This window comes from Macrobrachium nipponense, chromosome 6 (assembly GCF_015104395.2).
Source record: "Macrobrachium nipponense isolate FS-2020 chromosome 6, ASM1510439v2, whole genome shotgun sequence".
Lineage (NCBI taxonomy): Eukaryota > Metazoa > Arthropoda > Malacostraca > Decapoda > Palaemonidae > Macrobrachium > Macrobrachium nipponense.
The window spans coordinates 78,826,809-78,854,542 of NC_061108.1; the positions used below are offsets into that span (position 1 = coordinate 78,826,809).

The window sequence follows — 27,734 nt, forward strand, 5'->3', positions numbered from 1 at the left end:
CTGTTGGGACGGATTTATTTAACCCTAGCCTACGTTATTTTAGTGATTGTAGAGGACACACTTTTCGATTGACTTGAATTGTGACAAATGTAGGGACTGGGATAAAGGGATGTGAAATACACTGAAATCATATCTGGATAAGTTAGGGAGAGACAGGAAAAGGAAGGCTACTTCTAGGGCGAAAGCTAGGAATGTGTTAGCCTTGAGTGTTCTCATAAATTGGACGAGGCCGATGTACCTGTTATTCCTCAGACTCCTTTTGCTCTTTCCCTATAATCATCCCGAAGACTATCACCCCTGCACCTTTACGCATCCCCCAAGCTTATGATCATGCTGCCATGTCCAGCCTCAAATTGTGCTTTGATCAAAGGTTTAATCTTATGGTGAGTACTATGGAGCAGTTAGGTGCTGCAGTTAAACTACTGTGGGACAGTATGATTAAGAGTGCAAGTGAAAGTGTCTGCCTGTTCTGCTGACACTATAGGCAAAGGTCACTGTCAGGCTCCCATGCACCAGGGAGAAGGCATACCGGAAACCCAAGGGATGTTGGTGGACAGCCACTGGAAAGGTGTCCATAAGAAAATGCAAGAGCTGTCATTGGGCTCTTGCATTTTCTTATGGGCATTTCTGTAAGACATCTTGTCCTCTAAAGAGAGACGTAGTAGTTGCTGACCGCTACTCCGTCTCCTTGCAAGTGTCTCAGGAAGCCTGAGGCTAATCCGCATTTCTATGAGACAACTCATCCTTTAAAGAGACATGTAGTAGTTGTTGACTGCTACTCCATCTCCTTGCAAGTGTCTCAGGCAGCTTGAAACTTGTCCATGGCCGTCTTGTAGCTTTCTCCAGAGTACCCAACAGAAGATTACCAGTTTGTCTCTTGATCGCCCATCCAAGCCTCAGAAGCACCCATCAGTGTCATGTAAGAGAGTGTCCAAGTGGTCAGCTCCTCTCCAGGAATTCTCAGCACCTTATGAGAGGAGCACGGTGCCATGCCTTGTGCCCCTTGAGTGCCCAGTCTTCCTTGGGCACCAGGCACCCACAAAGTGTCCAGCACACCTGTGGTCAAGGCACCCACTGAGCACTTGGAATGACCTAATGCAGTATTACCTGATTCTTCACTGGATCCTATTCAGAGTCGCCTGGGTATAATCTTGGTCCTTCAGAGGACTCCTGAGGTCTCACAGGACCCTGCAGATACACTTCATTGGTAGATTTCTTCAAATGGTGAGGTTTTGGATCATACACCTGCTTCCTCACCTTATGACAGTATCCTCAGAAATTTTCTGGCTGCGTTTCCTGTTTTTCTCTCTTGCTGGCCCAGCTTCTCTTGCATCTGCATTCTTCATAATGAACCAGCCTGGTGAGGGTTCCAGGCCTCCAAAGATGGTCCTGACCCCATTGTCCAAGAAAGCCTTGTGAGAGATCGGTTGTTGGTTCACAGACAGACGAGAGACCAAGGCAAGACAAACCTTATGCACCCCTCCACATCACAACTTTCAAGCAAGAGATATTACTCTTACGCAACTGGAGAAGCTCCTTCTGTGGGAGTCACTGCTTTCTCCCAAGGGAACTTCTCATGCCCAATTGTCTCATTCTCAGAGGTCGGCCTTTGCCTTGGCCAAAATTATGTTTTCAGCCTCTGAATTGGACCATTTTATTAAGAACATTTTTATAGTTTTCAAAGTTTTTAGCATTTTGGAGTGGACTGTGGGGGGTTCTAGCGAAGAAAGTTGAAGACTGCAGTGATCTATCAGAGGACTTGTCTGTGGACTGGCTGGGAGTTTTCTTGCACAGTTAAAGCCATTATAGATAGCTTACTAGAATTAGCTTTGGTGTTCTCCTCAGGGTGTTCAAGAAAAGAGAACTGTGGTGTTCTTTCACCTCCAAAGCCATCACTCCTCAGAAGTCTACACTTTTTTTTCTTTTTTTTCCCTTCCTCTAGATTGCTCTTATTTGTTCCCACAATCCACGGTCCAAGAGATAACATCAGATCTCCGAAAGAAATCAACACAGAATCTCATTTCGGTTCAAAACTGTCTCCTCTCTTCAGCAACATCCCTTTCGGGGCAGTAAAACAAGGTTCGTCCAAACCGCACTCTTCCTGTAAATAACAGCCATATCCTCTGTGTGCCTGTAGGAGCCAGGCTCCTCCACTTTTGGGAAAAATGGGAAGCCAGGGACACAGAGCAATGGGTTTCTCTAGTTCTAAAAGAGGGCTACTCCATCCCTTTCAGGGAGAATCCCCCCTTAGTGTCAATGCCCATCGTATTGACAGCCTACTCAGCAGGCTCATAGAGGTTTTTGGCCCTTGCAGGAGAAGCATGGTCTCTTCTCCAGAAGAAAGTTGTGGAGATGGTCAAGACGTCAACTCTCCGGGGTGTTACAACCACCTTTTTGTGGTCTCGGGTCTTCTAGGGGTTGGAGACCAGTTTTTCAATTTCGAGCTTTGTGCTTCGCCTTCTCCACAGCTCCACAGTTAGTCGCCCGAACTCGAACCTCAGGAATTTCTTCCTAGGTTCAAACCCAAGAGTCCCATGTAACATCATATACTTTTGAGTTAATGTCTGTGGACTTTTGCATTTTGGCAAAATTTTTAAAATCAAATGAATAAGAAAACACATCATGGCTTAACGTGGAGTTAAATCCAAAGCTAAATAGTGAGAACTGTAGTAGATCCATCATCTACCCGACAATGTTCGGACCTGTTTTTCAGGAGGAACTAGTCAGTGGAGCTGGACCACGGAGGTTCTAGGAATAGAACTCATGGCATTCTAGCTGGTTTGCCCACAATGTGATTAGGACGGGGATAATTGTATTCTCGTAATACTCTTAGTCTTAGTAAGCGGGTTCTCCTTACACTTGGGCCATACTAATCATGTTATGCCATCTCCTTTTGGGGTAGGGTAGGGATGCGGACATTTGGGAGTCATTTCTCACTTGTGCCAGTGGCAGAAGATTTAACTTCGTGAAGGTCCAATGATATCTTTTCATTTTTTTTTTCATCTCAAATATGTTTATGATTACTGAAGTAAATGATTTGAGTTCCTCTGGGCCCCATGATGGAAAAATTCTGGCACAGTTGATGATTATTGGCACATCACTCCCAAATTCCCTAGGACTGCCTCAAGCAATGAAAGTGCTATAAATGCTACAAAGGAACACCCTGTTCCAAGTGAAGTAGCAGAGCCAGAAAACCAATTAAGGTGCATAAGTAAAAAAGAAACAAACAAAAATCAATTGGTAAACTCCAATATTATAACAATGGAATTGCATATAATGAACAATAATTCTGAATTAGATACAGGTAATCCTCCCATCAATACAGGAAATATAAAAATCCTGATAGACAAGCAACATATATAAAACAAGGACCAAAAAGAAACAAAAATTACTGACTTAATCCATCATTGGTACATTTTGAAAACCTCTTTGGACCAGATAACTGGTCAAGATTTCGAGTCCGCAAAACTGACAACAAAATCTAAGCAGCGATACTAGAAAACAAATTACTTATATCCAACACAGGACATGGAATGTAGACATGTCAAAGACAATGAATGGCTTATCCAAGTAACCAATAAAAAGCATTCCACTCCCGTTTTAAGTATAACAGAAATAAATAATATAAAAGTAACAATTACAAGCCATGAAACATTAAATTATGTACAGGGTACAGTCATCCTACCCAACAACGAACAAGAACTTCCCTTCAAAACAACTACTACTAGACTCCTTAAAATTGAGATATAACAATAATCACAATTTCAAGTAGGAAAGACAAGAATACAGATATCAACACTGCCAAAATAACATTTACAGGCCAAGACTTCCCATTTAAAATAAAAATTCTTGGACAAAATAGAGAAGTCCATCCTTTCATTCCAAAACCACTACAATGTACACAGTGCTCAAGGTATGGACACATGCAAAAAATGCTGTAATAAGGCAACATGTGCAGTCTGCACTTCAAATAACCATACCACCAATTGGAACTGTAACCACCCAAAATGTATTAATTGTGGACTAGCCTATCACGTGAAATCTAAAATTGCTAATTTTACCAGTACAACACAGAACTTCAGTTGTTAATAAATAGGACAGGAATGTCATTCATGGAAGCCAGACTCAAGCTAAAAGTAAGAGGAGTTAATAATCCATCCAAAAGCCCCACCTTTTCAAATGTAAAAATCAAAACATCAATCAGCACAATAAAAAAGCAAGATAATATAAACATAGAAACTAAATTTCATGCCATTAATATTAAAACCAAAAAGAAAAGTGATATTATACACACCAATACCACAACTAACATGGCAGATTCAGAAACCCATTGGAAAGAACTTCCAATGGTAGAGGAGTCAAATAATAATAATAATAGAACTGACAAAAAGAAAAGAATAGTACTGGAATGAACCCCATCTAAGGAAAAAAAAGTGAATATTGAAAATTACAATCAATCCAAAGAAACTCCAACTACACCAGGAGAACATTTTAAAAAAGATATTGTACTAACTTCATCACAAGTGGAAATATACAATTACCCTCAATCCCAATCAAACAGCCAATATCTAGACAGTAAAGAATCAATTAATCACACTACAATTCCTATCAAATAATACTAATGAAAATCATACCATTAAACCAAACCAAAATATCACTCCCCAACCATCCACAAGACCCAAATATTCCATTAACAACAACAAAACAAATAACTCCTCAAACCAACAGTCCTTATCACTACAAAAAAGGACCAATAGAATGACAAAACCGGAAATTTCTAAAGCTAGATTAAATGCTTCTGAACCAATTATTAACATCACCAAACATGTTTCGTCTTGTTGTTGTAATGAGTGCTTCGTAGGTACATACAGTGGAACCTTTACATACGAAAGTCCCTACCTATGAAAAATTGTGGTTGTAATGAGTGCTTCGTAGGTACATACAGTGGAACCTCTACATACGAAAGCCCCTACGTATGAAAAATTCAGGTTACAAAAGCAAAGACGAAGATTTTTTTTGGTTCTGTGTACGAAAATAATTCAGCTTGCGAAAGGGTAAAGTCCGAGATTCGCCCGGGCCGCTGAGAACAATTTTAAAACCAGTGCGCCACCAACTCGGTAGACTTGCCACCATCCTCCCGCTCTCCCATTGGTTCCTGATGCTAGTCACCACCGTAAAATCCTGCTCTCCTATTGGTCAGCATCTGTCCCATCATGCCTCTATGTAAAGGCTTTCCTTGACCATTTTTTGTGGCAGCGTTATTGTAAACACCTGGAATTTGTTTGTTCACATATATTTCGTTTGCTAACGTAAATTCATGTTAGGGATTTTGCTTTCGTTGTACTGTTAGTTACTTTATCGTGTTGTGTGTGAACCTAATTACTTATGTTATTAGCCATGGGTCGGTCCCAAGAATGTTGCTGAAGTTTATGGAAAGAAGAGGATGCTTTCTATGGAGAAGGAAGATGGAGATAGTCAAGAATTGTTAATGTTTTCTGCCATTTGTTAATGTGTTTGTAAAGATTAATGTCAATGTTTTCTGCCATTTTTTAATGTTTCGTAAAGTTAAGTGTTCATGTTTTCTGCCATTTGTCCTCCTCCTCTGTTGACACTTTCGGACATTGCCTCACTCGAAGGTAAGGTTCCACATTTTACTGCGTACGTACGTACATGTACAGACAGTATTTCTTGTACCCTGTACACTAATACACTTTATTTACAGGTACAGTCAAGGTTTTGTTAGGTATTGAATGGTCCAAATTGTTGTATTTCATTGCTTATTGGTCAATTTAGCTTTACAAGCAGCCCTCCGTTAGCGGCAGGGGTTCCGTTCCTGGCTGCCGACGTTAAGCGATTTTAAAGCCTACGGCCACTGCACACCTTTCGTAACTAGATCAGTCAAAGGCGCCGTAATCCCACAATGGCGCAATAAGTAAAATGATATTTATGCAGTATAGTACTATAGAATTTACTGTACAGTAGTACTGTACAGTACATTATAGCATTGTAAATACTGTAAAGTGAAAAAAGCCTAGCTTTAATCCTTTGGGTATATGTAAAGATATAGTAAAGTTTATACAGTGTACAGGTAGCTGTAGTGTTCAAGTTAAGATTATTAGTCTTACGTCAGTCGATTTTACGAGAGATCAAATTACAATGGCCTAACTTTATCCATCTTCTAGTTACATAAGTTCAATAACAGCAAAAGAGAATGATGAAAGTATGGTTTTAACGTTATACTCGTTGTGTGAACGTGTACAGCCATGAACAACCCAACGAGAAACGACTTTTTTTTTTTTTTTTTTTTTTTTTTTTTTTTTTTTTTTTTTTTTTTTTTTTTTTTTTTTTTTTTTTTTCTAAGTACAACCGAACTGGATAACACCTGTTTGGCTTGTATTTCAATCATCGTACTACAGTACGCTATTACCATAGTTGTTATGAATGGCGTTATGCATAGAATAGAACCGAGATATCTTAATGTAATAACTTTATTCACTATAGATCAAAGATTAACCCTTAAACGCCGAATGGACGTATTAAATGTCGCGTCAAAATGTCTCCCGTATGCCGAATGGACATACTATACGTCGACCCAAAAAACTTTTTTTTTAAATTCGCGGAAAAATACTTATAGGCCTACCAGCCGAAAACTTTTGAATCACGCGCCTTGGGGGATGCTGGGCGTTCACGGATCAAGGCGTTGTTTTGTTTACAATCGTTACGCAGGCGCGCAAGCGCGAATTTCTTTCTTATTGCACTAGAAAGTATCAGTGACACATCTCAAAAATTATTTCGTCACTTTGACATAATTTTTGCACCGTTTTAAATTATCCGTTACATGAAGTATTATATATATGAAAATGTGTGCAATTTCATTTAGAATACAAAAAAAAAATAGTCATGATTGTAGCTATTATCAGTTTTTAAATATTTCCATATAAATAACGATAAGTGCCAAAATTTCAACCTTCGGTCAACTTTGACTACCGAAATGGTTAAAAAACACAATTGTAAGCTAAAACGCTTATATTTTAGTAATATTCAACTATTTACCTTAATTTTGCAACAAATTGGAAGTCTCTAGCACAATATTTCGATTTATGGTGAATTTATGAAAAAACTTTTTCCTTACGTCCGCGCTGTAACTCTTCCGAAAAAAATCATACATGCAATTGTGGTAATGTTTGCACCATTTAAAAATTAGCCGTTACATAAAGTTTTATATATGGAAATGTGCGCAATTTCATGCACAATACAACTAAAAACAACCCATGGTTGTAGCTTTTATCAGTTTTGAAATATTTTCATTTAAAAAATGATAAGTGACAAATTTTCAACCTTCGGTCAATTTTGACTCTACCGAAATGGTTGAAAAACGCAATTGTAAGCTAAAACTCTTATATTTTAGTAATATTCAATCATTTACCTTCATTTTGTAACAAATTGGAAGTCTCTAACACAATATTTCGATTTATGGTGAATTTATGAAAAAAATAACATTTTCCTTACGTCCGCGCAGTAACTCTTCCGAAAAAATCATACGTGCGATTGTGGTAGTGTTTCCACCATTTTAAATTAGCCGTTACATAAAGTTTTATATATGAAAATGTGCGCAATTTAATGTAGAATACAACGAAAAATAATTGAAGGTTGTCGCTTTTCTCATTTTTGTAATATTAGCATATAAATCACGATAAATAGAAAAAAACCACGTTCGGTCAACTTTGACTCTACCGGAATGGTCGAAAAACGCAATTGTAAGCTAAAACTCTTATATTTTAGTAATATTCAATCATTTACCTTCATTTTGCAACAAATTGGAAGTCTCTAGCACAATATTTCGATTTATGGTGAATTTATGAAAAAACTTTCCTTCCCTCCGCGCGTGGATTCTCCGCCATAAATCTCCGAAATGCGTACATCACATTCTTGGAAAATTTACTCCATTTCATATTAGGCATTTCATTGAGTTTTATATATGAAAATGTGCGCAATTTTATGTAGAATAAAAGGAAAAATATTTGAAGGTTGTAGCTTTTCTAATTTCCGAAATAATTGCATATAAAAAAAAATTTATAAAAAAATTTCGACATTTGGTCAACTTTAACTCATCCGAAATGGTTGAAAACTGCAAATGTAAGCTAAAACTCTTACAGTATTGTAATTTTCCATCATTTAACTTCATCTTGAAACAAATTCGAAGTCTCTATAACAATATTTAGATTTATGGTGAATTTAAAAAAAATATATTTTTTTACGTCCACGCGTTACAAATTCATGCATCATTTTGTGATAATATTTTCTCTGTGTTGCTTTTATTGTTTTACAATGTGTTATATACCTAAATGATCGCAATTTAGTGTACATTACAACGAAAAAAAAGTAACTTGTTACCTTTAACCGTTTTGCGCACAGCGCGATTTGAATACAATTATATATGAAATTTCGTTTTTGCGCTATCATATATTGCATTATTTATATATGATAATGATAATTTTTTTCATTTTTGATGGTTGCATACTAAACTTCAGCCAATGACAAAAAAAAAAGGAGCCAAAAATGAACTCTTAATCTTGAAAACTAAGCGTGCTGTGATTTTTTGAAAAAAATATTTTTTCCGCTTCCGCGCTCACTCTGAAACACCTCCGGCACACGGGAGACGGGAGACATTTTTTTTTTTACCGCTTTGGCGTTTAAGGGTTAAGTGTAACTCAATGTTTACATTTCTGCTGGCCGCTCAACTACAAGTTGATGTCAGTGATGTGGAATTATTCCATGAATAGGCTATATATTATGAAGATATGCCAATAATATATAAGGTGAGAATGGTTTTATAACCTTTATTGTCAGTTAATATCACAATGTGAATCTGTCCATGCATTTGCTGGTTATGGGAACCGGACGAGGCTTAGCCTACCACGGACAAGCCCGCGATGCTGCGATTCATACCAGCGATATAGACTGAGAAGTGGTCCAAGGAAAAACTTGTGATTAAATGAATCCATGATTTGCTGATCCGCGATTAAGCGAGGCCCCACTGTACGCGTAATACATTTTCATACACATTTTAAACAAATGCATGAATATTTATAAATTGACACATCCATAGCTAAATTTGCACTTATGTAACTTTTGGCATAGAACAGCGTCAAGAGGCATATATTTTTCCCTAATACCTACGTAATAACTCTCCATAAAATTTGTTAATATAAATTGCATAACCTTTATGGTCTGAACGGCATTTCTACAAATGTATGAACTCGTTAGACAACGGCGCCAGGGGCGCTGTTAACTGAAAATTGCGCTGTAAAAATACCTTTAAAATGCCTTAATTTTTTAATGAATATTTTTTTATGACAGCCGTAAAACCGATTCGCCGTTGAGCGATTGTGCCGTTAACCACGGGCCGCCTGTATTAGAAAATTTACTGGGGTGTTTTTGTAAGGTTTGAACGAATTAGGCAATTTACATGTAAAATGCAGTTCGAGATATGGAAAAATCAGGTTACGAAGGCCACTTCGGAACGGATTAATTTCGTAACCTGAGGCACTACTGTATAACCAACTAATCACCAAGACAAAGGACACAGTATGAAATTGTATAGACAATTTTATTAAATTAAGGAAATGCCCTTCAACACACCAACATGAGAACGAATTATGTTCTGAATCCTTAAAATTCAAAATGGAAATTATACTTATGTATTAATATTCAATTACGAAAATTGAACAACTGAAGAATCTAATAGCCACCATACAAATACAGCAATTAAAAACTACAAATAAATTCAAATGCATATAAACTTCGAGGCAAAGTAACATCGGCAATCAATTTACAGAATTTAACACCAATTCCTCCCAATAATGAAATATAAAATTATTCAATGAAATATAAATGGCCTCTTAACCCGACTACGTCTGGGTAATTGAATTATAAAGAATCTTACGAGACCACAACCCAATACGTAATGCCTACAACGAATAGGATCTAACCCCACAAACATTTGATATTACAAAGTTGCTTGTTATTCACCAGTTGATGGTGGAAAACTAGGCACAGCAATATATGTTCATAATAGTATCACCTATGAACTTTTAAACATACCATCTTTGTCATATCAGATAACAGCTATCAAATTATATATGCCGGACAAAAATGTGATCAGAATTTGTAACTTATACAACTAGCCAAATTCTAGCTCGAATATCAGTGATTTACCAGCATTAATTAATAATCTACAGTAGGAGATTTTAACGGTCATAGTCACCTTTAGGATAACAGTCACCCTGCTGACGCACCAGGAACAAACAGAGAAATACGTATTGGAGCATGGACCTATGCTGCCTAAATGAAAGTGATGTGCCAACTTACTTCTCCAATACCCACTTAACCTTTTCTTCAGTAGATATCTCGTTGTGCTCAGTCGCCTTAGCTGAAAGACTTTGAGTGGAATGTCCTGGATGACTTATATACCAGTGACCACTTCCCCATAGTCCTTAATTATTTAAATAATAATTTAATATTGCCACCTGTAAAATATAATATCCAAAAAGCAGATTGTGACATTGACCATCTACATACCAGAAATATACCACCATTTCCGCATAACCAAAACCACAATACAATATGTAAATTCTTCACGGATTTCATGATAAATGCTGCTGATGAAAGCATACCTAAAACAAGGCCACACCCAAATAAATCCCGTCCCATGGTGGACTCCAACCTTAGCAACATTAAGCAAAATCAAACACGTATTAAGTAGAAATCTTAGCAGACTTAATACATGGCTCAAACCCCTCAACAAATTGCCCTACTATACAAATATACTAAACAAGATTAGTGGTCATCAACATAACAATCAATTATACTAAACCATTATATAACAAATATAATGCCAAATTTCAAAAACTTGTAATATCTGAGAAAATATTATCATGGAAAAATTATGTATCAAGCTTGTCAACAAATACATCTATGAAAGATACTTAGCAAAAAATAAGAAAAATTAATGGAAAATATATAAGACAGCCAAAAAGTACAATAAGCCTAAATGGGAAACTATATCGTGACACATATGAAATTTCGAATATAATAGGAACACTTCGAAAACATAAGTGCCTACTCCGATCTAAATGAACATTTTCAAAATATAAGAACACAGTGGAAAAATACTATAATCAATTTTGAAACTATTGAAGATCTAGAATATTATTATGTATTTAGTATGGATGAATTAAACAATACTCTAGATTCATGTCATTCATCAGCCCCAGGTCATGATAAAATATCATTCAAAATGGTACAAAAACTAGCCCTGTTTGCCAAATCATATTTACTAAAATTCTATAACACCATCTGGATGAAACGAGTTTTTCCAGATAAATGGAAACATGCTATCATAATCCCAATAAACAAATCTGGGAAAGATTCAAGTAATCCATCCAATTATAGACCTATATCTTTGACAAGCTGTCTATGTAAAATATGTCATAACTAAAAATTCAATTCTAACACCAACGCAATCAGGATCAATAGCTGGTCGATCAACCTTTGAATCACTAACCCGTCTAGATCATGTCAAAAAAGGATTTGATCAGAAAAATACTATAATCAATTTTGAAACTATTGAAGATCTAGAATATTATTATGTATTTAGTATGGATGAATTAAACAATACTCTATACCTGGTTCACTTAAGGTAGATTCTTGGATGAACCATATACCTACGAGACGTTTGTTTAGTGGCCTCTGATTGGCTGGTACCGGGAGGTAGGCAGCTCTCCGCCAATCAGCGCCCGCCAAACAAACGTCTCATAGGCATAGGGATTACCCAAGAATCTACCTTAAGTGAACCAGTTATAGATTCATGTCATTCATCAGCCCCAGGCCATGATAAAATATTCAAAATGGTACAAAAACTAGCCCTGTTTGCCAAATCATATTTACTAAAATTCTATAACACCATCTGGATGAAACTAGTTTTTCCAGATAAATGGAAACATGCTATCATAATCCCAATAAACAAATCTGGGAAAGATTCAAGTAATCCATCCAATTATAGACCTATATCTTTGACAAGCTGTCTATGTAAAATATGTCATAACTAAAAATTCAATTCTAACACCAACGCAATCAGGATCAATAGCTGGTCGATCAACCTTTGAATCACTAACCCGTCTAGATCATGTCAAAAAAGGATTTGATCAGAAAAAATTAACAGTGGCAATATTTTTTGACATAGAAAAAGCATATGATACAACATGGGGACACAATATCATGCAAAAACTTCACTTTGAAGGTATAAGAGGCCATTTGCCAATTTTTATTAACAATTTTCTATCAGATAGAACTTTCTAGATTCAAATAGAAAATTCTTATTCAGATGTTTATGAACTGGAAGAAGGAATCCCCCAAAGCTGTGTCTTAAGTTGTACTCTGTTTGCTTTAGCAATCAATGATATTGTGTGGGATGCTGCCACATACATCCATGCAAGAAATGGAATGAAGGGGTGACAAATTAAATCCGTAGATTCTTTAAAATCTTGTAATGAAGATAAACAACATCAAGACGACAGCAGCGGGACCACTGGACATTGACTAACTATGCATATGGCGGGAAATAAAGACAGTGTTGACACATCTAATTACATTGTTGCCACGATGCATAACGAAATAGTGGTCTTACTATACGTGCAATGAGAAAATATAAATGGGAACATAAATATCATTCTTCTATAGAATAATACAAGCAAATGTACATTAATGTTCACAAACTGTACGTAATGTAATTAATAAACAGCATAACATTAAATATCTATACACCTCCCTCCCCCTTTACGCTCGTAGCAGTGTCTCGAGCGGAACATAAATTCCTCTGAGCTAGTCGAGGTGAATGGCGAGGGACATTGGAGGGTTCGAATGATGGCTCTCTTTCCTGGCCAGAGCAAGGGGACACAGGGACTTGGGGAGAGGTGTCATCACTCATGTTACTACCAGAATAACAATGATAGTATATTGAAAATGAATGTTACGTATATTCCCAAACATTATTACTACCATGACTAGTACTATTGTAATTTTGAAAGATAATCTTGCTGTGGACGCTACCATAATTTGATGTTCATGTAGTACGTACGTACATTTTCTCAGCTGGCTGGCTTCGCATAGATAAAAGTTGGTTTCACTAATATGAAATTATTCCATGAATAGCCTTTTAATTATGTAGATACGATGATAATATAGAAGGTAAAAAATGGTTTTACGTATTTTGTTTACGCTTCGTCGCAAAGAGAGAGAGAGACCATATTATAGTACACGTATTATGATAATACATAGTGACCTACCATTTACATTCTGGTTTTGTTTACATTCTTAAAATAATCAACTGATGTTGTTTTACCAATATCATCACTGTTTTTAGTTGCCAAATGGAACCTAATTCAGAGATATGTCTGTGATATATAAGGTGAGAATGGTTTTATTACCTTTATTGTCAGTTAATATCATAATGTGAATCTGTTCATGTATGTTGGTGGTTATCGCACTGCAACTAGGTTTAGCCTACCAATGAATTTCATACATATACCTTGAATAGGCTATTTATTATGAAGATATGCCAATAATATATAAGGTGAGAATAGTTTTATTACCTTTATTGTCAGTTAATATCATAATGTGAGTTGTTTCATGTATGTTGGTGATTATCGGACCGCGGCCGAGGCTTAGCCTACCAATAAACATCGCATACGCAACATGTTTGTGCCGCGATGCTGCGATTCATACCAGCGATGTAGCATGAGAAGTGGTCCAAGAAAAAACTTGTGAATGACTGATTCCGTGATTACTGATCCGCGATTAAGGGGGCCGGCCGGCTAATGCCCTTTTTTAAGGACAGGACTTTGATATTCATACCACTTAATAAGGTGACTTGGGACATCTCCAAACCACATATGATTTTCGCCTCTGACCTTCGGTTTTGTGACGCCAGGGCGATTTATCCCGAAAATAACCATTTTTCAAATTCTATCTCCTCCCTTGATATTTAATATTAAGACCTGGGATTACTACCATATATAGACCTGATTTAGGCCTCCAATCGAATGAAGTTTTTTTTCTAAAAGTCATTTTTTTTGCTAGATATGAATTTTTCAATATGGTAAAAAAATAAACCCTATAAATCATGAGAAAAAAATTTATAAAAAAAATATGAAACGAAAATTGGAAAAAAGGGCTCTATTTGATTGTTCTATAATGTCTTTCTGAGTTATATACCAAATTCCAATGTTATAGCTTTAAAACTTAGTGAGAAGATAGATTTTGAAGGTCAATAAGTATAGTTTTGAGATACGGGCGTTCAAAGTTTTCCTTCGTATTTCTATAAAGACAATGTTAATAAATAATGATTATTATGAATGTATATTTCTTTTTTGTGTATTAATAAACCAAAACTATTTTATTTATCATAATTTAATCATAAATGATGATCCCTTTGTTCATATATCGCAGCCTGGGGCACTGCTTGAGGCAAGATGGGGCACTCCTTCCTACGCAATTCTCTCTCCCCCCTTCAGTAAATCGGCTTATTACACCGAATTTTCTTCTTCTGTATGTTAGCGAGATGTTTTCCTTGTATTTTCCTTTTTGGCATGATGAAATTCTTGCCCGAAACAAAGATAAACAAACATAAAATGGAAGAGAATGTCAAGAGGTGAAACTCCTAAGCGTACTCTTTTTTTTTACAAAGACAATTTAATAAATCATGATTATTATGAATTTCATATTCCATTTTGGGTATTGAAAAACCAAAAATTTGTTATTTATCATAAATGAAGATCTCTTCGCTCAAAGATCGTAGCCTTGGGCATAGTGTGACGTGTGCTGTCAAGCAAGACGGGGGCGTTACTAAGCAACCCTCCCCTCTCTCTTCACTAACTACGCATATATTATGATATTCTGTAATAATACTTGAGCGATTTTTCTTCGTCTGTATGTTAGCGAGATGTTTTCCTTGTCTTTTCCTCATTGGCATGATGAAATTCTTGCCGAAACATACATAAACATACGTAAAAGCGGGCGAATGGCAGAGGTGAAATGGAACGTGTAGACTACTTGAAGTCTGTGATCGCACTAAATCAGGACTGGACTTGGTAGCTGAGCCTGAAGTCTCCTTCTCGACTTGGGGAATGTCTACAGATGCCATTTCTCCCAATTTCTTTGACAATAATTATCAAAATTTACGATATAGAAGAAATATTGCATTTTCTTGTACGGATCAATGTTTTAGGCTTATTGAGTTACGACAACTAATTACCCTCTAACTATGAAAGTAAGAGGAATTTTGACGAAATATTTCGTATACGTATTCTCAATTGCCATATGAAGCTCCATGAATTTTTTCATGACTTTGCATTTTTCGCCCTATACCACCATATATAGGGGTTCCGGCCGGCCCCCTTAAGCGATGCCCCACTGTATAGCCAAGTAATTAATTGGGAAGTAGTATATATAAAACTTAATTTTATTCTAAAAATGTAATTTTCAAAAATAATTATTTTACCTGAATTGTAATGAGCTTAATTTTATTATAAAAATGTTATTTTCAAAAACAATTATTTTACCTCAATTGTTATGAACTTACTGACCATTTATTTGGTTAGGTATTGTCAGTTTCTTGTGTTTGCCTCCAACACTATCTCCAACATCACTGAATCTTCACAGCTTGTATACCTTTGTACTTTATATTTTATGCACTACTTAGGAGTCTTTGCAGTGCCCCTTTGGCCCTAAGATGCAACCTCTTTTATTCCTTTTACTATACCTCTTTTCATGTTTTCTTTTTTCCATCTTTACCTTCTACCATCTCATAACAATTGTTTCAAAGTGCAACTGTGAGATTTTCCTCCTGTTATGCCTTTATAACCTTTTTGCTCTCAATTTCCTTTTTCACACCACAGGATGACCTCTTAGGTCCCAGCGCTTGGCCTTTGGGCTGAATTCTGTATTCCATTCCATTTATATTTTATAGTATTTGTATCAGTATTGTAGAATTTCTATAGTAAATTTGAAAGTAAGGCATTGGTAACATGTAAGAGAGGACTGACCTTACCAGAGCGAATGGAGGAAATGCATAGGCTTGAAGGCCCTCCTAGTCCTGCAAAAGAGCGTCTGTCCCGGCACTGAGGAGTCTGGTAAGGGGCGAAGAAGATTTGGCACCGAAAATTCAGTGGGGTGGCAAACAGATCGACTGTGACAGGCCACTTCTTCCTGAGGCTGTCGAAGACTTCTGGGCAGTGTGTCCATTCTGACCCTTGAACGTCGTTCGGTCTCAACAAGGCGTCTGCTAAGACGTTGTGATGGCCCAGGATAAACTGAGAGACCAATGTAATCCTCCTGTCATCTGCCCAATACAGGATTGATCGGGCTTCTTGACTGAGAAGGTCCGACTGTGTGCCACCTTGGTTTCTTAAGTACGAGACTGCTGTGGTGTTGTCAACGAAGATCGCGACAACCGACTCCGACAGTTGATCCTGAAATGAAAGAAGGCCTAGGTACACTGCCCTTAGTTCCCTCTAATTTATTGACATGATCCTCTCTTCCTCTGACCAAAGGCCTGAAGCAGCTTCGGAGCCCAGGTGCGCACCCCAACCTTGATCTGAGGCGTCTGACCAAAACATTAGGTCTGGCGGAACTGAAAGAAGAGACGTCCTTGACTTGAGGCGGTGAACTTGTATCCATCAACGGAGATCCTTCCGACATTGTGGAGAGGAGGCGACTATGGTGTCCTCGGACAAGAAATCTCATGACTGGCGAAATGTCGACTGAAGGGACCTCATTCTGAGACGACCTCCGGGAACCAGTTGGATGAGGGATGACAGATGGCCCAGGAGAGTCCCCCAAAGAGAAACTGGCTGCATTACGGAGGACAAAAATTCTTCAACCAGACTTAGAAGCTTGTCTATCAGTTTCTTAGCTGGAGAAGCCCTCAAAATCTGGGCATTCAAAGCAATCCCCAGATAAGTCATGATCTGGCAAGGGATTAGACTGGACTTGTTGAAGTTGACATGAATGCCCAACTCGACACACAGAGACAGAACTATCTCCCTCGACCGGAGACATTTCTCTAGAGATTCGGCCTGGACTAGCCAATCGTCCAGATACCGAAGCATCCTTACATTAAACCGATGCAGAATAGCCAAAACAGGAGCTATCACCCGAGAAAAGACCTGTGGAGCAGTGGTAAGGCCGAAACCAAGGGTCTTGAACTGGAAAACTCCTGAGTCCGTGAAAAACCAAAGGTAAGGTCTGCTCTTCGGATGGATGGGGATTTGCAGATAAGCATCCTGCAGATCGATGGAAATCATCCAGTCCCCCATCTGACGGATGAAAGAACAGCTTGAACTGTCTCCATCCGGAACTTGGACTTTAGAATGAACTTGTTCAAGACCGAAAGATCTTAAACAAGTTCAAGGCCTTTAGAACTACAAACACCCGTGGGTAAAACCTGGGAGAAGAAGGAGCTCGCTCTATGGCATTCTTCTCCAAGAGGGCTGAAAGCTCCTTCTCCAAGGCTTGACCCCTGAACTTGAGAGGACAATTGGAAAGTGGAGGTCTCGAAACAAAAGGGATCTCAAAACCTACCTTCAGGACCTCCACTACCCAAGCATCCACTGCTCTTTCCTGCCAAGCTGGCCAATGGCGAGAGAGACAAGCTCCTACTGTGGTCTCTGGGTGAGGTAATGACTCCTACTTCCAAAAATTCTTACGCATAGACAAGGAAGAAGAAGAAGGTCCTCCTGGAGGTTGAGCTCTTCCTCTGCCCTTAGATCCACGCCAAGAACCTCTTCCGCGTTTCAAAGGGTGATCATCAGAGGAGGAAGCTGAGTTGCCAGAAACCTGAGATGTACTCTGGAAAAATGAGCCAAAAGGAGGAGGCTGTTGGGCTGTTAGCAGAAGGTAAGGATCTGGCACTAAACTTATGCTTACTCCTTGAAGGAATGGGAGGAAGACCAGAGGAAAAAGCTCTTGATAAAGGCCAGTGAGCTTGGGAAGAGGCATCACCTTGATGTTCCTTCAAAACCTCAGAAAGCACAGACATATCAAATAGGGAATCGCCAAAAGGAGAAGATGACAATACACTGTTTCTCTGAATCTCCAAAACAGAGGAGGGTAACTGCGATAAATACAGGCTATGCCTTAGAGAAACAAGAAAGGCCTGCATTGAAGCGGCAAGCTGGTTCTGATGTACAGAAGTGATTGAAATAGACGAGCAGAATTTCCCAAAAAGAGGAGCATCGGCAGGAACAAACCCGGAGTCCTTGATATACATTAAAAGTCCTCCTAGGACCCACATATTGAAGGATTGAGCTTCTTGTAAGGAGCTCATAACAGACTCCATGGCAATAAAGTCTTCAATTGAGACCGAGCCAGAAGCCTTGGAAAGCACAGGTTGACCTGAAAGTCGGACAAAATCAGGATTTGGTTTGGGGGGTCAGGAGAATGAAGTATCATCCGCCACCTGATAAACTCCTCTCTGGTGTCATAGAAGAGAAGAGAGCTTCCTCTTTCCTTCCCCGATCACCTTTGAAAGTTTAGCGGCAATGTCCACCCTCACTCTCGCGAACCTCTGAGCAAAGGGAAAATGTAAAAATTCCCGCGACCGGGAAGTACCGTCAAGAAAAATCCCTTCTGTAATACAACAGGGCGAAGGCTGCTTCGGCTCTTGAGGCCTCGCCTGAGGAAGAAAGCTCAAAATTAAATAAAAAAGTTTCTTGAACTCGACATCATGACCGCCGTTCAAGGAAACATCAATATCACACGAATCCACGTTATCATCATCATCATCATCAGATCCTAACTGAGAAACTTCCCCTGAAGTAAGATCCTGACGACTAGCTGTCTTAGGTCTAACACTAAATACCCCTCCCCCTTCTCCTAAATAAGCGCCCTTTGGCACCGTTACGGGTCTAACGGGACACATTGGGTAAAGAATCATCAGGCACCCGCCCGGATTGGATCCCCCCTAGGCCTTCGCCACAACGCCCGAGGCCTTCGCCACAACGTGGTTCACAAGCCGGGGTATCTGTCACAACGTTTCCCATGGTGCTGTCAACAGGTACCTGACAAGGAGCTGAAAATGAATCTAAAAGATGACATTATAGTAAAAGCTTCTTCAAAATTCTCTGACAGCTTATTAAACTTGGCTGAAATGTCTCGATCTAAACTAAGCTGTAATGTTTCAAATTTCTGTTTCCAACTAGTTTCCATCGCCAAAAACTTCAAATCAAAATCAGAAACGACTCCATTATTTACTGGTTGTACAGGTGGCAAAGCATCAATTAATTCTGAATTGGAATCACACGATACTGAAACGGAAAAGCCAGAACCATGGGCGCATAAGTCAAGGAAATCATTAGATACAGGTCTAGCTACCAATTTCTTTTTGTCCTTAATCTTTTATGCTGCAAGATTCTTTGATGTTTCATATAAGTCATGTCTTCGTCAGACCAAGCCTTACATAAGTCGCAACGAGAAGTTTAAGTCACAAACCTGTCCACGACAAGAGCTACAAAATTCATGGGGTTCATACTCCCTGCTACTCATCCTTTTCCTACAAGCTGAGCAATTCCTGATGTTGCTGGCAGAAGGAAGTATCAAATTATCTTGGCAATCCATTGTACTGTTGAACAGGTCATGTAATTCCGGGTCGCGCAAGAGTTCGTAATATAAAATAAATACCACAATAGAAATAAAAGTTGATTCACTATTTCGTGGATGTAATAAATGAGTGGTAATTAACATAAAGTCGCATTAACAATTAATGAGAGCTTTAAAGGCACAAAAAGGTTTAGGAAATTTATAGAGCGGCTGTGATATAAATAGCACGGGCGCTTGTTAACAACTGATTTTCAAGGGAAGGTTTTGTAACTGTCAACGGCAGTGTTGCCAACTGGCGGACAGAATAGGAAGTAACAGGGTTGCCAATGTGGTAAATTTTGGTGCAGTTTTTGGGGATTTAGGACTAGGTAAATTATATTAAGGTAATGTTTATTAATCAGAAGTTTTGATTAAAATTGTTTTCTCTCAATTTTATCTACGATTGTGTTTGATGGCATAAGTTTACTGGAGTTATATCCTTGTTGCCGATGCACAGTAATAGTCATTAGTTGCTCGAAAAGTGAGCTGCATGTATGGAGAGGTGAGTACAATTTCTTTCTTAGATTCTATAGTGTTTCTCGCCTTTTTTTACACAAGGGCTAGCACTTGGAACTTTCTGTGGCCCCATTATGGGTTATTTAGCAGTTGTACTCAAATAAAAAAGCACAAAAACTATGAATTCAAAAAGCAGAATGGGTCACGAAAGAAGTTGGGATGCCTTGTTTGGGTGCTCCATATGGGCCCCCGGACGGAGCGTTTCCAAGTGTGCGAAAACCAAGGAAATGTACCATAATCGAGACAAAATTTTGTAGAAAAGTCTACAAAAACTGAAACATATGAAAACCGAGGTTTTGACTCTATAGCCATGTAAGAGAAAGAAGGGAGGACTTTAGTTGCATCATATATGTGTATGTAACATCCCGTAAATGAACATTGGGCGTAAATCCTGAGGGTTTTTTTTTTTTTTTTTTTTTTTTCTCAAGACATCTTTAAGAGAACTGACGCATATTAGTAGAATTTTACAGTATGTATGTTAATCATACAAAGAGTTGGAAACTGCATTGAAAACCCAGTGGTGTTCTTTAAGAAATCCAGTTTTTCCCAGATGTAATAAATTTGATGACAATGTAATGTATCTTATATATGCTTGGTAAGAGATGATAAAATACCATCTATATTTTTGGCAGTATTTATGTATGATAGTTTTTTTGTTCTTAATTAATGACTTGTCATAATTAATGAAATGACCTGTTACTTTTTTTTTTTTTATTAGGCTTGTTTGACTGCACTGAGAGCTTTAGCCAAGATGGGATTGGATACTGTAACAGCAGCTAAGCAAGACTAAAGCCCAGCAGATATCACTCAGCAGGAGGATAACGGCAGTGCAAACCTTCAAAGTCATAATTCAATAAGGGTCATTTTCCAATATTTGTACTTTCTGCAAATGGGCCTAATTGATAATGCAAGCTTTTATATGAAGATTGTAATAACAATTTTTGAAACTGAGTGGGAGAATTGTAAGGCAAATCAGAGAGAAAGAGAATTAGAATAAGTTCAAGAATTTTTATGACCATCTTCATATTGGTACATATTTTTTAAGACTGCAGAAGTTTTGCACCAAAGCAACAATCTGGCTTTAAGGTTGAGTTTCATACTATATGTGATGAGGAACTCAACTTTAGAGATTTCATAGTTGATGTAATCTTCCTATTTTTTTACTTTAAGCTTTCAGACAGTTTTTGAGTATGGCATAATGTGAGTCTTAAGGTTAAAATTTTTGCATGGCTGAGGTAATAATTTTTGGTAGTGAATATGCATATACGTATTAATGATTTAGCTTTTTTATTATCTCACTACTGCTAACTCGCCATATACCTCACTGTCTTCCTCCTTGATATATTTTGACTTTTTGTATTTTTTTTATATTGTACCTTTGAAGAGATTAGAATTGATAATGGAAGAAAGTGAGTGATAACCATGTATATTATCTTATTGAGTGCAAGTATGGCAAACAGATGATGAACTGAGCTTTAAAGTGTTTTCACTTAGCTCATTTTTTTCCTTATTAAGCAAAAGAAGAATAAATTACAAGAATATAAATGTGTGCCTCCTGCAGGCGTAGTGTGCCAATGCTGGTTATCTGGTCATGCTGTTGGAGTGAGAAGTGCTTGAGGGAGGGAAGAATATACTACATCCCTTGATGCATTCTAATTCTCCTACCCTCCCTCGGTCACTTCTGCCATCTTGGTTTGGTAGTGGACAAGAACTGCCCTTTGACCACAGGTGCTGTGCTGGATAGCTTATATTATTAGTTTTTGTCTTTTTGTCACACACTTACACATGCTGATGTTCAACGATGCGTAATTATTACAGTGCTCATTATTAATTGTGTGATGGTTTTTCTAATTTTCTCTACAATGTACATATCCAGACACTGCTAATGGACAGAACCAAAGGGAAAGCAATAATAATAAGTATGGATATAATTGCAATGCATTACTGAATAATAGTACTAGACTTTTGAACTGTATGTATCATTGCATTGTAAAATTATATTGATTTGGATTTTGATTTCAGTGAAGCATCAGTATTGTATTTTGGGTGATAGTATAACTACTGAATATCAGCACTGACGTAGAATCCTCACAGCGATCTGCCTAATCTTCTGTGTAAATCACCAACAGTGTATCTCATGCACTGCATACTGGGCTGGAATTTTAAAACAAACTTTTGCAGTAGTGGAAACAATTCTATAGTTATGTATGTTAGTGTTGCAACAGCTGATGGTAATAAGAGGAGTGATTGCTCAACTGCTTAATTATCTGCAAAGTAAGTTTCGTTTTAAAACTCCATTGGTTTAGTATCTTGAGCAGTACCATTCTAAGCTCTGTCTTTCCCAACAGAACCAGATATGAAATGTGGAGCAGGAGAGTGTTATTTGCCAAAACCCCCTTTTTAGGAAGAGCCCATGTGCTAATAGAACAATAACCTATATGTAATGTAGCCTTAACCCATTAGTTATCGGGAGCTGTAATTTGTTAGCAAAAATTTCTGCTTATGATGACGGAAGGGTTGAATGGCAGTGGCAGGTAACACTTTTGTGCTTCATAGACATCATTAATGCGACTGACTATAATTTGACTACATATGAAGACAACAAGATTCATTGCCTGAGATGGCAGCCAATTCTGGCTCAAGTACCTACCTGTTGGTGTGGTCAAGTGAATGGTCTTGGAAGATTAAGGTTGTAGCTCTTGGGGTCTAGAAAACTGGTGTTTGAAAGCTGTAATGGACACATTTAAGTCTCTTTACAGATCTTTAGTATCAGGATACTGAACAGATAGGAAAATAGATTGCATACAAATTTTAATAACTGGAAAGTATTTGGGAATGTTCACTTAGATATGTGAATGCATGAAGGACAGTTTTCAGTCACACTGACGTAAGATTAGATCAGAAATATCATAATCTGTAAATTGGAATGGGTATAAACTTCCAGTAGGTGGTCATGTACACTTTAGTCATGGAAAATGTTAACACATTGTTTTTACTTAACCACACCATCAGGGCATCAGCTATTTTGGCTGGTAAATGTGATGTGTCCCTCAGTTTGAGTGTTGCCAAGAGTTACTGTAAGGTTCTCTATCCCCCTCATTATATAAATGGAAAGTGAATCTTATTGACGTGCAAAGCAAGGAATGACAGGTCAGGTCAGGTTACATGTTATGATGACATGAACATTTGTGATGTTGCTGTGAATGTCTTGGTGTGTTGAATGTAATTTGGCACTGGCATAAAGGCTTTCAGCCATATTACAAATGCTACCACTTGACCTCGTATGTAGAAGTACCTTTTAATATATATGTATATTCAAAGTGTGCTCTTCTATTTTCATCATTGTTGATGCTTAGAAGTTCCCTTTAATAGACATATACTGTATACCTTGTAATATATATATATTAAAGCAATATGTATATATATATTTAAAAGGTGTTCTTCAACAAGTGTATCCCATAATAATTCATTCAAAGTGTTTTCTTCTATTTTCATCATGGTTGATGCGTAGAAGTACCCTATAATAGTACCATGTAATTATATATATAAATATATATAAATATGTATATATATTATATAAAGTATATTCTAAGACATAGTTAATATGGAAATTTTTCATTTTTCAGCACATTAATGTAGTACATACTTATTTAAAGTGTCCCTTGTTGCTATGCCTAGAAATACCCCCGTGATACATATACTTACCCAGCAATATGTATATATATATTTATATATATTTAAAATGTGTTCTTATATTTTGATCAAGGTTGATGGTTCAGACTTTACCTTTGTATTTTTTTCTTTTTTTTTCATTAATACTATATATTTAGAAGGTAGGGATTTATATCTAGTGGATGTGCTTTGAAACTGCTTTTGGTGAACAGTATTGCAATGTTTACTGAGTCATTATTTTATTGCTTGCAATTTAGGATTACTGTTTAGATGCTTGAGTATTTTTGACTTTGCTGTTGTCTTCATGTCTATTCATTTAGAATATTTGAGGTTTCCTGGGGTGTGAAGATGGTGGAGCATTTCATGGGTGGTTTTAGCCATTCTCAGTGTTTATTTGTATACCCTTGAGACTCGTGTACAGCTGTTTAAATTGCATTTTGTTGGCTTTAAGGATAAATGATATCTCCTGTTGTTTGCCAGTGGTATGCATTATAAAGGAGGATGTCAAGATTTGCAGAATGTATATTTCTTAAAACCAAATGGAAACCAATACAGTACACTTGTCATGAGCACAGTTAAATGGCAATTAGGTTTAATACATAACACATTTTAATGGAGGTTCTCTACAGAACAGTGTTTAAGACCTAACAACTGCAAACATTTCATTAATTGGTTTTGTGTAGATAAGGGGCCTTATTTTTTATTTTCTCATCTAATACAAAATCAAGTTGACTCATATTTAGATTGTATATAAAAATTATTACTATATTAATAATTATTGTACTATCATACTTGATTTCTTTTACACTTGCCTCTAAATTGAATATTGCTTTTGGGTCAGTATATAATAGACCACAATGAATGTACAATGATTACTTGTATCTTAGAAGACATTTCTCATTTCTGGGAGGTAATTAATTAAAGCACTAAGAATTTTGAGCAACCTTTCAGCTTTGCTCAGGATTGAATTTTTTTGGTATACAGGCATGCTTCATTTTTAACAATCTTGAGACATGTCCACCAACATGTTATGTATCAGTAGTTAGTTTTTAATATTTTGACATCCTGTGTGGTGTTCTTTACAGTTACAAACAAGGAAACATTTTTGAGTTGTATATATTTTTAGAAGGTTTTATCAGCAGCAGGTATTACACTTATTGCATAAAGGTTTTTGCATTTTTGAGAACTCTCATGAACATCATAAACCATGTACCACATTTTGCCATCATTAGACTACCACCCCACCCCACCCCACCCCCACCTCCACCCCAGCTTCACCTCAAGGGATGATCTTGATAGAGTCATAGTGAATCTTGGTGAGGAACAAATTCCACATCTGTTATTCTTATTGTAGCTAAATGATTATTGCACAATGCTTCCTGGTTGAAGCCATATTTAGCTTGAGTACCTATACGATTATCTGTGTTTTTTTTTTTAGAAGACATTGTTCTGTTTGACTATGAATTTCCTTCCTAAACTTTAGTTGTATTGTAATTTAGGTAATTATTATGTCATTATTGTTTTTTCAGTCAGAGAAAGACTTCATATTTTGTTAAAGGACTGAGGAATCCTCTTTCAAGTATTTTTGTAGGTGTTAAGATTATTGCATTTGTTCAAGTGAGCATTTTGTTATTAAGATTCCAGTACAGGTTTGCCTCTTTTGTATCTTGTTCGTTATTTTTAGGATGTATCATAGGTGTGGTAAACAGGCTGAATTATTTATGGCTGAGAGGGTATTGATATTTCTTTTTACTGCATATTACAAATTTTACCTTTTGGAGACATTAAAATCTCAAATTCTGAATCCTGTCCTACATGTTAAATAGTTATAGTTTTTCAGTGAATGAAGGATCATTTAATTTTTTACTGTAATTCATATGGAAAGCAGACATGAAAATATTAGATCTCATGGGGTTAGATTTAATATTTTAATGTATGAATTTGATCTGTACTTAATGTATGTTTCTGTTGGTGTCTTTTTGATTTTGCACATAGTCTTTTTTTTTAGAAAATACATTTATATACTTATTGATGTTGACATTTCTGTGATTGTTTAAACAATGTTTAATGGCATCAGTATACTGTCAAGTGTAAGGTCACGGAAAGCTACAAAGAATACAAATTGAATTTATGTCCTCTCTAATCTGACTCTGTTTTGATCAAACTCCACAATAAAAGGTTGATCTGATTTTTTTTTTTCTCCCTAAAGGGATACAAACACTATGACAAAGTTGGAGTGAAGGAGCCAGTCTCCCATGTATGTCCTTCCTCATGAAATTCGCGAACCAGTGCACAGTTTAGCATTGTTTTCATTGTTTAGGGGAGTCTATCCTAAGGTTTTTATAACATAGTTAAACAGATTTTGTGTCTTTCTGCGAGATCTTTCCAGGTTCAAGGGAAGTGCTTATTTAGTACTCACGTGATCACACGTCTGTGTCTTTTTTTATTTTTTCCACACCTGAGTATGAGAGCTTTCTCTTTCTTCCTGCGGTGATGGAAGAGAACATATTCAGAACAAACCTTCAGTCTTAACAACATGATAAATCTTCTGGTGCCAGCTGGAAGCCAGTTAAAAAACAAAGATTGTATATGCAAGGAATCTGTGGCATCTAGTATCTAATGCGTAGAAGAGGAGAGTGGTCATCAACTACACATGAACCTTGTAACACATTTAGTGTTTCTTCAACCACCTTGAAAAGCAGATGTCCTGTGATCTCCTCCCTCCCGAACTGGTTTTTTTGATAGCCCATGATTCCTTCCAGCTTTTTGGGGGGGATGTTGTGTCTGTTTTGTATTACTATGGATTCCTCCAAGAAGTCCTGAGTTTGACAGTGCATGCGCCCAGGCCTTCCAGGATTCTCATGTTCATGATTCCTAGCTTCCTCCTTGACTGACACCCATACAACTTGCTGTAGGTGTAATATTAATTTTTGTAACGTTGCCAACTCATGCCCAGAATGTCGTTTGTGGCCTCTTATGCAGTGAAAGAACCTCTAGAAGAAGAGGGAGCAAGGGATTATTCAGCACTATAATGAATTTGGTTTGAGATGAATATTTATGGTGATGAATTTATAAATTAAACAAAGTAAAGGCAATTTTAAAACTATGGTCAAAACTGAAATCCCCATAAAAATTATGATTTCGCATTTCAAGTGTGCAAAGAATTCAAAAATTTATACATAGTACATACCATACACACACATATACAGTAGAGCCCCGGTTCACGACCGTATTAGAACTCTACATAATCGGATTTTACCACTAAATTTCCAATAAACTTTGTATCTGTTTTCAACCAAAAAACCAGTTTCCGACCCCCGACCATATGATGTTTGTAAACAAAACTGTTTCCGCCAGCCGCTGCTAGTTGGCGTCATCCAGTGCTACCAAATGTAGCATAATTTCGAGCTTAGCATAATTTCTTTCACACTTAGGGTTCTAGTACAATTTTAGAATGTATTTTCACTAAAATTTTAAATAAAATGCAGAAAATTCCTCAATTTCATACACAGCTATAGTGAATATATGTATTTTCATAGTGAAATTGCCTCAAAAGCAGCACTAACAAATGAGTTCATTGCTAAGTTTGAACCCAATAAGGAATGTTAAATTTTGTGAATATAAATAATTACCCACAGTGGCATGACAAACGATCAGTAAAGTGTTAATAATGTTTTTTCTTCATGAGTAAAGAATTACTTTTTTTCCTTTTTTAAGTTTTATTTTTTTCAGTAGTTATCAAAATTTTAATTACATATGTCTGAAGTGATTTTCACACAATTTTCAAGTATTTATTCATTGTGTATGTGATCTGTTAAAAAAAGGTAAACAAACAAACCAGTCTCTACTCA

General features: G+C 37.0%; 1 protein-coding gene across 4 annotated transcripts in view; it reads left to right on the forward strand.

The window, feature by feature from the left end:
- LOC135216880 (double-stranded RNA-binding protein Staufen homolog) overlaps positions 1–26,071 on the forward strand; it is a 203,385-nt gene extending 177,314 nt beyond the window's left edge. For all 4 annotated transcript variants that reach the window (XM_064252402.1, XM_064252404.1, XM_064252401.1 and 1 more), the window contains exon 18: positions 20,930–26,071. In XM_064252402.1, coding sequence (XP_064108472.1) covers positions 20,930–21,001 — 72 coding nt within the window. In that variant the 3' untranslated portion in view covers positions 21,002–26,071. The remainder of the gene's footprint in view (positions 1–20,929) is intronic.
- The last annotated feature ends 1,663 nt before the right edge of the window (positions 26,072–27,734 follow it).